Below are 15013 nucleotides of genomic sequence, written 5' to 3'. Positions count from 1 at the left end.
TTCTTGCACTGCTTCTATTAGAATGGGCAGCAGACTGGAAAGCAAGGTAATGGAGATTTCCAGGATGGCTGGGAGTCATAGTGGAACAAGTAAATACATGGGCTGTGTTAGGGTGGCTAGGAACAGATGCATGTATACTTGCATGTACACCAATGCTAGGAGTATAGTTAATAAATTTGAAGAGCTTAAAGTGCTAGTGAAGACATCAAAGGCAGATATTGTTGGAATATCAGAGACATGATGTCATGCAGATATAGGCAGTGCAGAGTTGAAATTTGGGGAGTACAATGTGTATAGGAAGGGAGGAGGAGTTATGCTGTTAGTTAAGAAACACATAAAATCTAAGGAAGTGCATCCAATTGATGTTGGTGGACAATGCAGTGTTGAGTCTGTTTGGTGTGAAATAAGCACTGGCAATGGAAAAATGAGAGTAGGCGTGTGTTTTTGGCCTAATGAATCTAATGATTATGATGATGATTCGTGGAGAGAAATAGAGTGGGCCAGTAAATCAGAATGTCTTATAATGGGGGATTTTAACTTCCCAGATAATGACTGGAACTATTGGTCACTCGCACACTAGCAACACTTTTGTGGATTTATTGGATGACTGTTTTCTACAGCAACATGTTCGAGAGGCAACCAGTGGGAGTAATATTATCAGCAGTGATTATTATCAGCAGTGATTATCAGCAGTGATTATTCATGCATTAAGAATTTGCAGATAAAGGAACCAATGGATGACAGTGATCACAATGTACTGATGTGGGAATAATTTAAAGATGTGACTACCATCAAGACTAAAGGGAAGGGCTTTTGCTTTTGTAAAGGTGACTACAGAGGTCTGAGACAGTTTTTAAATTCTGTACAATGGGATCAACTGATGATGTTACCAACAGTGAATTCTAAATGGGAAGCCTTTAGGGACTTAATTTTGGAGGCTACGAGGCTTTTCATTTCAACTAAGAAATACTGTTCAAGATTTAGTCCTAAATGGATGTCAGATGAATTAATGAGGCTAGTGGCAGAGAAGAAGAATGTATGGGATGCATATAAAGTATCAGGTGATACAGAAGCCTATGGCAGGTATAAAGTAGTCTGTAATGAAATTACAAAGAGGTTAAGCAGGCATAGGCAGATTATATGAAATTTTTGGCAAAGGATGCAAAGAAAAACAGCAAGGAGTTCTTTACTTATGTAAACTCTAGAAGCAAAGGATGATTGGACCACTTAACATAAATGGGTTGAGGTTAACTACATGCTCAGGTATCTGATAAACTGAATGAGTATTTTGCATCTACATTCACACATGAGGAGTTATTCAATGAGGCGAGTTCCAGAAGTTTATCAAACGCTAACAGGGAGCTTAGTGATTTTGTAATAACTGAGAGCAAAGTGGAGGAGAAATTGTTGAAGTTAAACATAAGGAAGACACCTGGGATGGACGTGATCTATCCAGTTATATTAAAGGAGGCAGCAAAGGAAGTAAGCAAACCCTTAGCCATAATTATGAGAGCTTCCTTGGACTCGGGGATGCCCCCATGGACTGGAGGTGTGCAAATGTAACACCAATTTACAAATGAGGTTCAAAAAGGTGACACAAGTAACTACAGACCTGTTAATTTAACTTGTGTTCCGGGGAATATAATGAAATCACTGGTTAAAGAAGCATTGCAGGATCATCTAGACAAGACTGCATAATAGTTAAGACACAGCATGGGTTTGTTAAAGGGAGGTCTTGGTTGACCAATTTGATTGCTTAGTATGATGTGGTTACAAATGATGTGTCTAAGAATATATAAATTCATACACCGACCATTGAATAAAATTTAAAATTTAATATGACTACAATCTTTACAAAAAAAAAAAAAAATTACAATAAACTATTACGGAATGCTAAAAACTGTAATAAAAAAGATCATTTACAATAAAATTTGCTAAAATATAAAACATTAAAAGCGCTAAAAATCTGAAGCTTTCGGGAGCGTCAGCTCCCTTCTTCAACAGTGATATAACTTCCTGCAACATCTCCTTAAGTAGCAGGCTCACGGTACCTCCACACGTGGTATTTCTCCACGTGGTTCAATCGGCACATGGTCAGAACTGGAAGCGGAAATGTCTCGGGAACGTGGCAAAGAAAATCGTTCATCCGACCTTAATATAATTGTTTCAAAGATAGGATTAATACGTATACCTCTATCTCTGTTTATTGTATTCCTACTGGATGAACTAATCCGTAAACCCTCGAGCCATTTACGCTCCCAGTATCCATGTGCACGATCCAAAATAATAGCGTCCTCCGGGGAGATTTGATGCTGCTTCTCCCAAAAATGTTCGGCCACAGCAGACTTGTTGTATTCAGCGGTTCTTATGGCATTTAAATGTTCCCCCAGACGATCCCTGAGCCGTCGTTTTGTTTCCCCCACATAACACTCCCCACAATCCGGGCATTCTATTCTATAAACCACTCCACTACTAAGATCTTTTGGTATGCGGTCTTTGACCTGAGACACAGCTGTGCACAGCCTCCACCCAGGAAGCTGTACACAGCGTGTCCCATAACCCCGTAAAATTCTTGCCAGATGTTCAGTAAGGCCCGGATAGTAGGGGATGTATGCGGTGGCTACCGGAACGAACGACTCCCTACGTTCGGACACTCCTCTACTATATCTATCCAGGATCCTCTGGGGGTATCCGCACTTTCTAAGTTCTGCCGTGACACGATTAATTTCTTTTTCTTTATCCTCAGAAGTGGTACAGTGTGATCTTACTCTGTCAAATAAAGCTTTTGCAACACTATTCTTATATTGTCCAGCTTGTGCTGAATTGAAATGGGTGTATTGACCTCTACACATGGGTTTTTTAAAAACTGACGTCTTAAGTCTAAAACCCACCCTGGAGATCAATACATCCAAAAATGACAGGGTACCACCCGTTTCCACCTCTGAGGTAAATTGTATAAATTGGGAGAAGCTATTAAGCCAGCAAATGGCATCATCCTCCCTCCCCTTCTGGACCAGGGCAAAGGTATCATCAACATATCTTCTCCAATTCCTAATAGGAAACGAACACCCACTAAAAACCCTACTTTCCAACTCCTCCATGGCCAGATTGGCCACGGTGGCACTAATGGGTGAACCCATGGCAGTACCGCGAACCTGCTTATACATAGTTCCTTGAAACAACATGGTAGTACTAGCTAGACATAATTCTACCCCGGTGCAAATGTCTTCCACACCGAGAAGTGATCTATTACCAAGGGAGGCATCCCTGGTCAATGCCATTTTTACACAATATACTGCATGACTAATAGGAATACATGTAAATAAAGATATAACGTCAAAAGAGATCATGCTCTCATCATCATTTATAGTCAAATTCCCCACAAAATTCACAAACTCTCTACTGTCTTTAACAACATATTCGGACTGCCCCACTATGGGTGCAATTAATTTAGCCAAGTACCCTGATAGCGCATAGGAAGGACTCCGTATAAATGAAACTATAGGTCTCAAGGGCACTTCTGCCTTATGAATTTTGGCAGTCCGTAGAATCGCGGGAGTTGACTACCTGTAGTGTGTAATGACCAGTAAGTCTCCTTGGAAATCTTCTCCGTGTTCAACCAGGATTGTATCAGTTTATTGACTCGCCGTTCCAGCCCCACCAATGGGTTCCTCTGGATCACCTTATAAGTGTTATTATCTTGCAGAAGATCCAATGCCTTCTTATTATAATCTTCTGTATTCAGGACCACCGTTGATCTCCCTCTATCTGCTGGTAAAACAACTATTCCTTTGTCTCTTCTCAATTCCTCTAGAGCTCTCTTTTGACTAAGGCTGAGATTCGGGGGTGCCTTCCTCACCTGACTCAACACTGCAGCTGACTTCACCCGGATTTCATTAGCTAAAGGCTCAGGAAACTTATTAATGGCCCGTATAATACCCATTGCTATCTCCGCAATGGGGGGTTTCGAAGACACCAGAGTGAACTTGGGGCCTAAACTAAGGACTGCCTCCTGTTCTTTCGTGAGCTGTCTATTACTCAAATTATGTATAAAATGGGTGCTATTATCATATCGCTGTACCACATTTTCACTCACCAACCTATTAAACTTCATAATTTGTCTTTGTCTATATGACTCTGCTACCCTAACAACTTTATCCGAGACTAACCTTCTAATAAGAGCTAGGTGTCTAGAAGAAACATTGCTACCAATATTACCTAAATACATGCCAATTTGTCGTCTAGTAAATCTGAGATCTTCATGCAGCTTACGAATCCAAACATTCATAATACTCTTTTGAAAACGCACAGTGGCCCGTACTAATCGAACATCCTGGAAAGGTAACTTAACCCTAAATCCGTGTGGTACCAGCCCATGCGCTCTGCAACGGTACGCAAATCTTAAATGCTGTTGTTGTCTAGCTTCTTTTACACAATACTTCTGATACTGTCGGAGATGCTGCACAACTATATGGCCATAACTACTCACAATATCCTGAAAGAGGCCTCTGAGGTCGGGAAAACTCACGTCTAAGAATATATAAATTCATACACCGACCATTGAATAAAATTTAAAATTTAATATGAGTACAATCTTTACAAAAAAAAAAAAAAAAAAAAAAATTACAATAAACTATTACGGAATGCTAAAAACTGTAATAAAAAAGATCATTTACAATAAAATTTGCTAAAATATAAAACATTAAAAGCGCTAAAAATCTGAAGCTTTCGGGAGCGTCAGCTCCCTTCTTCAACAGTGATATAACTTCCTGCAACATCTCCTTAAGTAGCAGGCTCACGGTACCTCCACACGTGGTATTTCTCCACGTGGTTCAATCGGCACAGCGGTTCTTATGGCATTTAAATGCCATAAGAACCGCTGAATACAACAAGTCTGCTGTGGCCGAACATTTTTGGGAGAAGCAGCATCAAATCTCCCCGGAGGACGCTATTATTTTGGATCGTGCACATGGATACTGGGAGCGTAAATGGCTCGAGGGTTTACGGATTAGTTCATCCAGTAGGAATACAATAAACAGAGATAGAGGTATACGTATTAATCCTATCTTTGAAACAATTATATTAAGGTCGGATGAACGATTTTCTTTGCCACGTTCCCGAGACATTTCCGCTTCCAGTTCTGACCATGTGCCGATTGAACCACGTGGAGAAATACCACGTGTGGAGGTACCGTGAGCCTGCTACTTAAGGAGATGTTGCAGGAAGTTATATCACTGTTGAAGAAGGGAGCTGACGCTCCCGAAAGCTTCAGATTTTTAGCGCTTTTAATGTTTTATATTTTAGCAAATTTTATTGTAAATGATCTTTTTTATTACAGTTTTTAGCATTCCGTAATAGTTTATTGTAATTTTTTTTTTTTTTTGTAAAGATTGTAGTCATATTAAATTTTAAATTTTATTCAATGGTCGGTGTATGAATTTATATATTCTTAGACATGAGTTTTCCCGACCTCAGAGGCCTCTTTCAGGATATTACAAATGATGTGTTTACTATGATGTGGTTATATATACAAACAGTTTAGAACAAAACTGTTTGTCGTTCAACATATATGGTGATTATAAAAGAATTCCTATATTTTTTTGTTCTGTAGTTTATGAAATAATTAAGCTACAGCTGTAATTGTTGTGTTAAAATATCAAGTAAACTCAAAGCTTCCCTGGTTTTAGTGGCACACCACAAGTATTGTGGTGTGCCACTAAAACCAGGGAATCACATTCTTACTGACACCAGTAAGAATGTGACTGTACAAGTTAAAGCTCAGTGCATATTATGTTATGGGGAATACAAACTTTTATATGAATGTGCTATGTAATTTTCATTGCAAATGTCGAAGAGATCCTCCTGACCACAATTGCTCATTGGTATTATCAATTTAGCGAAATAAGTAGTTTCTCAGTCAAACTGCATGTGGCAGAAGACATGATTGAATGAATCAGATAATTTGGTTTGCAAATTTTCAGAAAGTCAATTTTGCATCATATTATTTATTATTTATTTTTTATTTTTTATTTATTGTATGAAGTGGTACCCACCAAAACTTTGGCAACCCTGCTAACTAGGGGGATATTCATGTGTTGTTGTGGTGGACCCCAGGGTTCCCCCCATTAGCTGCTATTATACTCCTTGTGTTGAGGCTCACAGCAAAACTGCCCATTTGTATGTAGTGCATTGGATGTAAATGTTATGATGTGTACTGCTGTTATGTAGTCGGCTGGTACTTGGCTCTTAGCAGGTTGGAAGCGGCAACACCTGGTCATAGCGTCCTATCCCCGTCACGTGGAAGCGGCCAGGATCTATTACCCTCATGCTAGTCTATACCGGAACAAAGTTCCAGGATAGACAAAGTTATAAGAAAAGGAAAATAGGAATAGCTGGAAAAGTTAGGAGTGGTGGGGAAGGAAAGAAGTGGGGGGGGGTCAGAGAAGGGACCCGCCGTAATAAAAGGAAGTTAAGAGAAATTGAGAAAAGATAAAAAGAGCAAAGAAAAAGACGAGGTGAAGGCAATTTTCAGCCTTTGTTAGAAGCCACATGTCATGGTGTAATCCTATCCTAAATTAAGATTAGCAATTCCTATCCTGTGAGCAGGATTAGGAGATGTCGAGGTGCGTCCTCAATAGATCCTTCAGCTTGTAGGGGAGATCTTCTTGGAGCAAAGGCATATCAGAACTCTAAGACACACCAGGAGGAGGTTCGGTAGTGGCAGCAATCCTTAATTTCAATGTTAGATAGGTATCCAGTGGCATGGCACAGCTGAAGCACTAGAGTCAAACTATATACTACATACACTATTTACGATTTCTAACACAGTAGGTTCATCACTCCAGTCAATAAGAATTTAACTTCTGTCAAGATGTATCACCTAACGTTCGTGAGACAAAATGCAGAAAGTAGCAGTTGAAGCTTTTATGCTACTTGTCAGCTTACATAGTAGTAGTAACACCAGTTTTCTTATAAGAAGACATAGAGAAATAAGTGATAATGTGATGATATATTGAAATCCAATATATTAATTAATTCTTTCTAGATAGCAGTTCTTGTGAAAGTCTGCAAAGGGAATATCAGTCTTTGTTCAAGTCTTCAAAGATAATTTCAGTCCTTATTCAAGTCTTTCTCTTGATCCAGATTCAGGCTATCTCAGGGCAGCAGCTCTCGATTCCTCTTGTTGTTTAAATGTTCATGTTGCAAATAAGTTAAAAGCTTCAAATGCATCTTGTGATTGGATCAGCAAAGGTTTATTCTCCCTGTCATAGGAACCAGTAATGAGTTGTAGTTCATTCCGTAAGCCAGTATAATAGTGACACTCCAAAAGAATATGATCTGCGTCCTCTTCACCTCCACAGAAACAAACAGGGGAAGGAGACAGTCCAAGTTTATATAGCTTGCTATTGAGGCTGCCACGACCTGACAAAAGGTATGTTCCATATAGTCCAGGAGCAAACCACAATAGTTCCCTTACATTAGGCAAATATTCTCTTGTCACCTTTCCCATCTCCGATACAGACCAGTCAGCCTGCCACTTATTAACATAAATAGTGTGCAATCTTTCCTTTTCGGTTGTTATTGGAACATTCAGGTCAAGTTCCACATTAACAAGAGAAGTAGGATGTGCCTTTTTCAGGTGGTATCTGAAATATCTATACTAGACCTCATATTGTATTGGCATCCTTCCTGTCAAGACCTGCAATGCTGCAGTAGAAATGGTCCTACAAGCTTTTGATAACATAAGAAGGGCAGCATGCTGTGCTTACAATAGCTGTTTGATAATGGCACACTTGGTTTCCCTATATCCCCAGGCACCAGCACCATATGTGATAATGGACAAGAATATGCAGTTATAATACACTCTCAGTGAGTGACCTTTAAGGCCCCACTTTTGTCGTGTTACTTGTCTCAGTCTAGATAATAATGACTTGCATTTTTCTGTAATGTATTTTGCATGGGGTATAAAGCTCAGACCATCATCCAAAATAATTCCCAAGTATTTTGTGGTTGAACTGTATTTAATAGCTTGTCCTTGATATTTTATTTGAGGGGGATGTCCTCTGTCTAACCTGCCTTTAAGCAACACTTCAGACGTTTCACTTGTAGATACCTGGAGTTTATGTTCATCAGACCACACAGACAGCTCCTGCAGTACCCGGTTGGCAACATCTTTAAGAGACTTCCTGGAGTTTCCTTGGACCATGATGTTTAGGTCATCTTCATATGAGATCATGGTTGTTGCATCAAAATGTTTATTTAAGAATAGACAAAGAATTAAAATATTTAAGAATAGAATAGACCCCTGTGGGCATCTTTTGGTAACTTTTCTTGACACTTGAATGGAACCACTCTTAACAACAAGTAAACACTGTGAAAAGTAGCTATCAGGAACCGGTATATAGGTGTAGACACTTCTCCCTCCTGGAACCTCTCCAGGGCACTTTGCCACCAAAGGGTGTCAAAGGCCTCTTTGAAGTCCACAAAGAGGCTGGGCAGATATTTAGTCATAGTTACCTGCTGTTTCTCTAAAAGAGAAGCAATGGCATCTTTGATTCCTCACCCCTTAGTAAAACCAAAACTGTACAGGCGAAGAAAGTCCTTTTGTAACATAGATAGTCAAAAGTCGACTCGCAATAACTTTTTCAAGAGCCTTGCCCATAACAGGGAGCAAGGCAATAGGTCTATATGAAAGCGGATCAAATTCTGGCTTCTTTGGATTTTTGAGAAGAATTTTTAAGTTAGCAACTTTCCAAATTGCAGGGAAAATACCCCGTTTAAGACAAGAGTTGAATAATGTTCCAATAACTACAGGAACCGTTTTCCATACATGCTTGAGCGCTTCCACCTCAATGCCATCAAGTCCAGGACATTTGCCCGAACGCATGGACTGGATAGTAATATCGATCTCCTCAAAGGTAAAAGGAGGTTCATCAGGCGGTCCCAAGTAACAAGCGTTTTTCACTCTATTTTGCTGTTTTGGATCCGTACATACTTCTTCTTCTTGATAAATAATAACATCCAAGATCCTATTCATGGTGGGTACCCAAGATATGGTTTCTTGATCATCAGTAGTTGTAACCGATGCAAACACTTCACCATTTGGAATTTTATTGTTTATTAATCTGTAAATGAGCCCCCAGGGAGAACTGTTTCCCTGGGGGCTCGCTAGTTGCTCCCACGAAGCTTTTTTCCTCTTGTAGATTTCCTGGTGATAGTTTCTACGGGCTTGTTTGTTTCTGTTTTGCAAAAGTACAACCTCCAAAGTGGGACGAGATCTGTCTCTCTTTGCTTTCTGGTAATCTCTTCTTGCCTGTCTCGTCAGTGATTTTAATTGTGTCAGCTCTGAGGACCACCACGGCACATGGACTGTTACTTGTAACAGTCCATAACTCATGGACTGTTACAAGCTGTAATAATTATGTTTTGAACTACTTGTGCCTGTTCATCTGCAGTGAAACTAGTCAATTTTTGTATTTGGTCTTGTGTAAAGGATTAAGTGTGGAATCAAATTTATCCCACTTTGCTTTCTTCGTGTGAAATCTTGGTATGTCGGTAGGATCAAATCTGGATTGTCGTTGATCACAATTAAGTTGGAATGTCATGATGTTATGATCGCTGGTAGACCAGCTAGTGTGTAACTTCTAGTTGGAAAGTCTCGGACTAATAGCAGAAGATGCGAGAGTAATGTCGATGTGAGAAGAACCCATAGGCGTCACACATGTTGGTGGATGGCCGGGGGTATTTAACACTGCTAACCAGTCAGCATTCATAATATTCAAAAAGTATTATGTATGATTGAAACTTCACACTTAGAAAATTCATCTGAAACATAAAATTAAACCAGCTGCCCTAGGTGAGTAGAATGGATAACTGTTTCTTGGAAAAATGGAAGGTGATCCTGTTTGTAATTGGGCTTTGTGTTCTTATTAAGCTGTATTTCATATGACTAGTGGTGGTGTAAATTGACACAACTGCCATATTTGTGGTTCTGAAAAATCTTCGTGTTGTGTTAGAATCTAGTCCAAAGTTTAATATTTGGTTTGGGTTTATATTGCAAGAGTTCAGTGATGCAGATGTATTTGAGTGGATCATGGTTAAAGCCTGAATGAGTACTAAATATGGTTCATGATTGTATTCATTGTCAAAATAATTAATTGTAAACTCTTCTGAACTAATAGTTGTGCCAGAGTGCAAACAAGAACATATATGAGATGTTTAATGATGTTTTTTTTTTAAATTTATTATTTTTTATAATTATATATGAGATAGTTAATATCATATGCAAATTAATATATATGAAAATGGTTTACTGCTTCTTTAACCATTACAGAAATAAAATAAAACTACTATACTGTCTTTCTTGTATTTTTTTTTTTAATATAAGCTTTAGTTATATAAACTGAAGGCCTTTTCTGCACCAAAAAAAAAAAAAAAAAAAAAAAAATGGTGTGTGCATTTTTTTAACGAATTCTGCCTGCTTCTGGAATTGTCCGATTGCTTGTTGTTTAATATTAATTTATTTTAGGTGGTGTTTTTTATGTATCTATGGAGCATTGACATTGATGCTGTGTTAGTTGCAATGTCTTGTTTTGTGCTACTTTGTGAAGAAGCAGACATCAGATGTGGCCAGGATGATCTCACTGTGACTTACCTCTTACCTAATTATCATATATATCAGGAACTTGCTTCAGCAAGTACTGTTCTCACAACAGGTAAGCAGCCATTATACTGATATTAATTAAAACAAAGTGAATTTTTTTTGTTTTGTTAGATATGGGTATACATTTTAATGATATTTTTGCTATTTTTGCAAAAGGAAGAAATATTTATTTTCAAGAAATTTTTTTTCAAACTTGAAAAGATAACCAATGCATTCAAAAATTGTGGTTCATTTTTAGCGATGGATGAATTGCTAAAAAAAATTACCATAATTTTTTTTTTAGATAAATTCAGTTTAATGCTAAATAAAATGAATTACACAACTATACATCCTTGTTGCACTTACTCAGAGGGGATTTACAAAGTCAAAGGAAAAAAAAAAAAAACAGACACACAAAGTCACAAAAAATGATGAGCATCTGCTAACTTGTCCTTTTGTAAGAGCACAAACTTTCTATAAATCATTTTCATTCTAGTTAACATTTCTGATAATTACAAAAGAAGGAATCACATTTCTTATTTTCAGAGATGAAATAGAAAAGCATAATCTTGGAACAGAGTCTCCCCTCAGCACTATGCCATTCTACAAAGTCCTAAACATTGAGGTAGTTGTCCTTACCAAAGTCCAGGTTTAAAATGTGCTTAGCACAATATAAAGTCCATATCTTATGTATCAGTGAAATATCCAAATGCTGTAATAGTTTGGTTGGAGCAGATTGCAACAGCAGATCTATTTTTGCTGTCAGCCAATGGAGGATTCAGCATTCAACTCTCATGATTATCCTTAAATTAGAGCCAGCAGCAGCAGAGTACCAAACAGGGACACCATATAGAGTTGGAAGCACTTAAATGTAAATTATAAATATATGTTTACAAATATATTAAAACATGCATATATAAAGATATATATGGATACAGGGTGATTCACTACCAGTGCGACAAACTTGCAGGAGGTGTAGGGGACACAAAGACGAATCAGAATCACATAGCATTGCAGGGTCCGAAATGCCTTCGTCATGTGGTAGAGGATGTTGAACGGGCGGTCACGTGAACAGCGATCCTGCTGGAAGTCAGCATTTGCGAACCGTTTCTGTTGAAGAAACCAAGCAGCAAAAGTCCTTCGGAGTGGATAATTCGCAGGCTCCAATGATTGGACGCGTTGCAGATGGTATGAACTCATTTGGTTTGTTGACAGTATCCCCCCTACAGTGGATTGGGAAATACCCAATCATTGGCCTATCGCTCGAGTACTTATACTTGGATTGCCTTCTGCAAGACGTAGGACATTCTCCTCATTGTCTAGCGTCCTTGTCATTTGCTTTCGATTCATGGTACCTCTCGTGAAACAGTGAGTCTCGTGTAACCATCTGTGCACACGTGCGAAAATCGTATGGTGAGAAGCATGCCTGTGCGGGAAACGTTCCTGGTACAATCGCAGAGCGGTGCGCCCATTACAGTCCGCAGCTCCATACGCGAGGTGCATGTCGGCCAGTTCAACGTTTGAACACTCGTCTATCCTACTGCCTCGGGAACCGGGTCGACATGGAAAATGACATGGAAAACCTCTGAAGCTGATGGAATGTCACAGAAGAGCCCTGCAAAGTTTTGTATGCTTGGAATGCCATTTTAACAGTGTACACAGGCCCTTAGTGAGAGAGTTGGAACAGATGTCATCCATTACAGTACTCAGAATGCCGCATTATGTGGGTTACCACAATGGTACAACCATCCACAAGCCACTAATCATCCTGGCTAATTCCAGATATTGTCTAGCTTGGTGTTAAGGCCCACCATTCTTGGATTGAAGACCAATGAACAGCTGTGCTTTGGACTGATGAGTCACAGTACATGGGCTACTAGTCTAACAATTGTGTTTGGGTGTGGCGGATGCCTAGAGAAAGCTACATGTTGGACCATATTGTCCCGGCAATTAAGTTTGGTGGAGGCAGCATGGTGGTCTGGGACTGTTTTTCATGGTTTGGCCTGTGTCCGTTAGATTTTTTGGACAAAACCATGAATGCTAAGGTTTTTCTAGATGTCCAGGACAATAATGGGTTATCTAAATTGTGGCAGCATGTCAGAGAAGGCCCATACCTCTATCACCATAACACCATACCATATCACAATGCTCACATTTTGATAAACTGGTTTGAGGACATGAACATTGAAGACCTCTGAAATGATTTGGATCGTTGGGCATGTGTGAAGTGAGGCTGACCAATAAACAGTGCCAGACCTGGTTGCTACGTTGAAGGCTGAATGGTGAAAAATATTGGAGGACAATTTACAAAAAATTGGTGGAAAATGTTCACAGAGAATATGAAAATGTCCAGTGTTAATGGTAGGACAGAATTTAAAATAACGGAATAGAAAATGTGTTCAATATTATCCAATTTGATTGGATAATATGATGTGGCCACAAAGAAACTGGATGCAAAAAATTATTTTGATATCATATACTTGGATTTCAGCAAAACTTTTGATACTGTTGAACATTTAAGACTGCTGTACAAATTGGAGTAGTATGTGGCATTGAGGGCAAGTTGATGTTATGGATAAAGGGATGTTGAGTTGGAGAAGACAGAGTGGGAATCAATGGACATTGCTCTTCATGGACTAATGTTATTAGTGGCATCCCCGGGGTTCAGTGTTGGACCCATTGTTGTTTTCTATATTTATCAATGATATTGATGAAGATGTATTAGGCTTAATGTCCAAGTTTGCAATTGACACGAAGGTTGGTAGGGTTGTTAATGACAGTAATATGACAGCACGCTACTGCAACAGGATCTAGAAAAGTTGGGCAGATAGGTTGAGAAGTGGCAACTGAAGTTTAATGTTGACAAATGCATTGAGTGCTTCCTATACCCAATATCTGGTATTACACTCAGGGTAGTGGGAGCATGAAAAATACCTGGCGGTAATTATACAGTCAAATATGAAGTTTTCTGAGCAGTGCAGACAGGCTGCCAGAGCAGCTCTTGGGGTCTTGTCAGTGATATACAGGAACTTTATATACAGAATAAAGGAGGAACATTGTCACGGCCATGTTATGTAAAGGAACTGGATATATTCTTGTGTGTGTGCGAACGAACGAACGAACGCACGCGCGCGCGCGCGCGCACACACACACACACACACACACACACACACACACACACACACACACACACACACACACACACACACACACACACACACAATGATATACAGGAGCTAGCAGGGATAACAAGGTGATTATCTCCTTGTATAAGGCAATGGTCAGGCAACACCTTGAGTATTGCATAGAGGTCTGGAGACCTCATTTTAGGAAGGATGTAGACTACTGAAACAAGTATACAAAAGGGCGAGATTGGTGAGGGGAATAAAGAGTTGCTCTTACCAAAAACGACCTAAGTCCTGTAAATTGTGCAAAGTCTGGAGACTAGACACCTGTGAGGTGATCTGATTGAAGTGTATAAGGTCTTGAATGGTTTAAGCTGATGGGATTCTTCCTCTTGCTCAGATTGCACAGCTAAGGGGGCATAAATTCAAGTTGAGGAAAGACAATTGTAAAATAGATGTGCAAAAATTTACCTTTAGTTAGCAGGTGACTGATTGCTGGAACAAACTTCCATTGGTCATTGTGGAGATGATAGCTTAAATAAATTCAAGGAAGAACTGGACAAACTTTTGGAGCAAATGGATGGGTGAAATGGGAGGGTTTTATTTTGCTGATGATGTATAAGCTTGCTTTCTTGGATCATATGCCTATACTAATGCTAATGCCCTGAATTTTAGATCTTTTCACAGATAAGTTTGGTCTATTAGTTTGACTATTCATGATGCGTTCAGTAAAGTAGAAGTAGAGAGAGTTGAAGTTCATGGTTGAAGTAATGGAATTTTTGGATTTGGTGTGCACGCACGCACACATGCACACACAGCAAGAATATACCCAGTTCCTTTACATAACATGGCCTTGACAATGTTCCTCCTCATACATGCTACTCAGACTTCCTCCAGTTACTATCTAGCTGAGAGGCGCCTCCGTAGCCAGGTGGGAAGGAGCAGCAGTGCGTAGCACACGCTTCTTGATTAGACCGGGGTTCGAGCCCGTCACCACCAAATACAGAGTATGCGGAAAGGTCAGGGAATGACCACCGCACCGGAGCAATATGGCCTTAGTTGCTAATGCTCCCAAAAAACAACAACAACACTATCTAGCTGAGTAGTGGCAGTGAAATTATACACTAGCTGATTCAGATGCCTCCCAAGAGTTACCAATGGGTTCAGTCCATTGGACTATCTAGTGGCTGGCCTGTGAACACTGATTCAGAGCTGCACTGTCGATTTTTTGAGGATTAAATTTCAC

At 39.4% G+C, this 15013-nt stretch overlaps 1 protein-coding gene across 1 annotated transcript in view; it reads left to right on the top strand.

Moving 5' to 3' along the window:
• The window catches only part of Nf1 (neurofibromin 1), a 1111953-nt gene that overhangs the window by 406052 nt on the left and 690888 nt on the right, over positions 1-15013 (top strand). Inside the window, exon 17 of the mRNA XM_090369763.1 lies at positions 10529-10715. Coding sequence (XP_090225889.1) covers positions 10529-10715 — 187 coding nt within the window. The remainder of the gene's footprint in view (positions 1-10528; positions 10716-15013) is intronic.

This window comes from Mastigoproctus giganteus, chromosome 3 (assembly GCF_048544385.1).
Source record: "Mastigoproctus giganteus isolate SK-2022 chromosome 3, ASM4854438v1, whole genome shotgun sequence".
Lineage (NCBI taxonomy): Eukaryota > Metazoa > Arthropoda > Arachnida > Uropygi > Thelyphonidae > Mastigoproctus > Mastigoproctus giganteus.
Note: the sequence above shows the minus strand (reverse complement) of the source record. Positions and strands in the feature narration are given on the sequence as shown.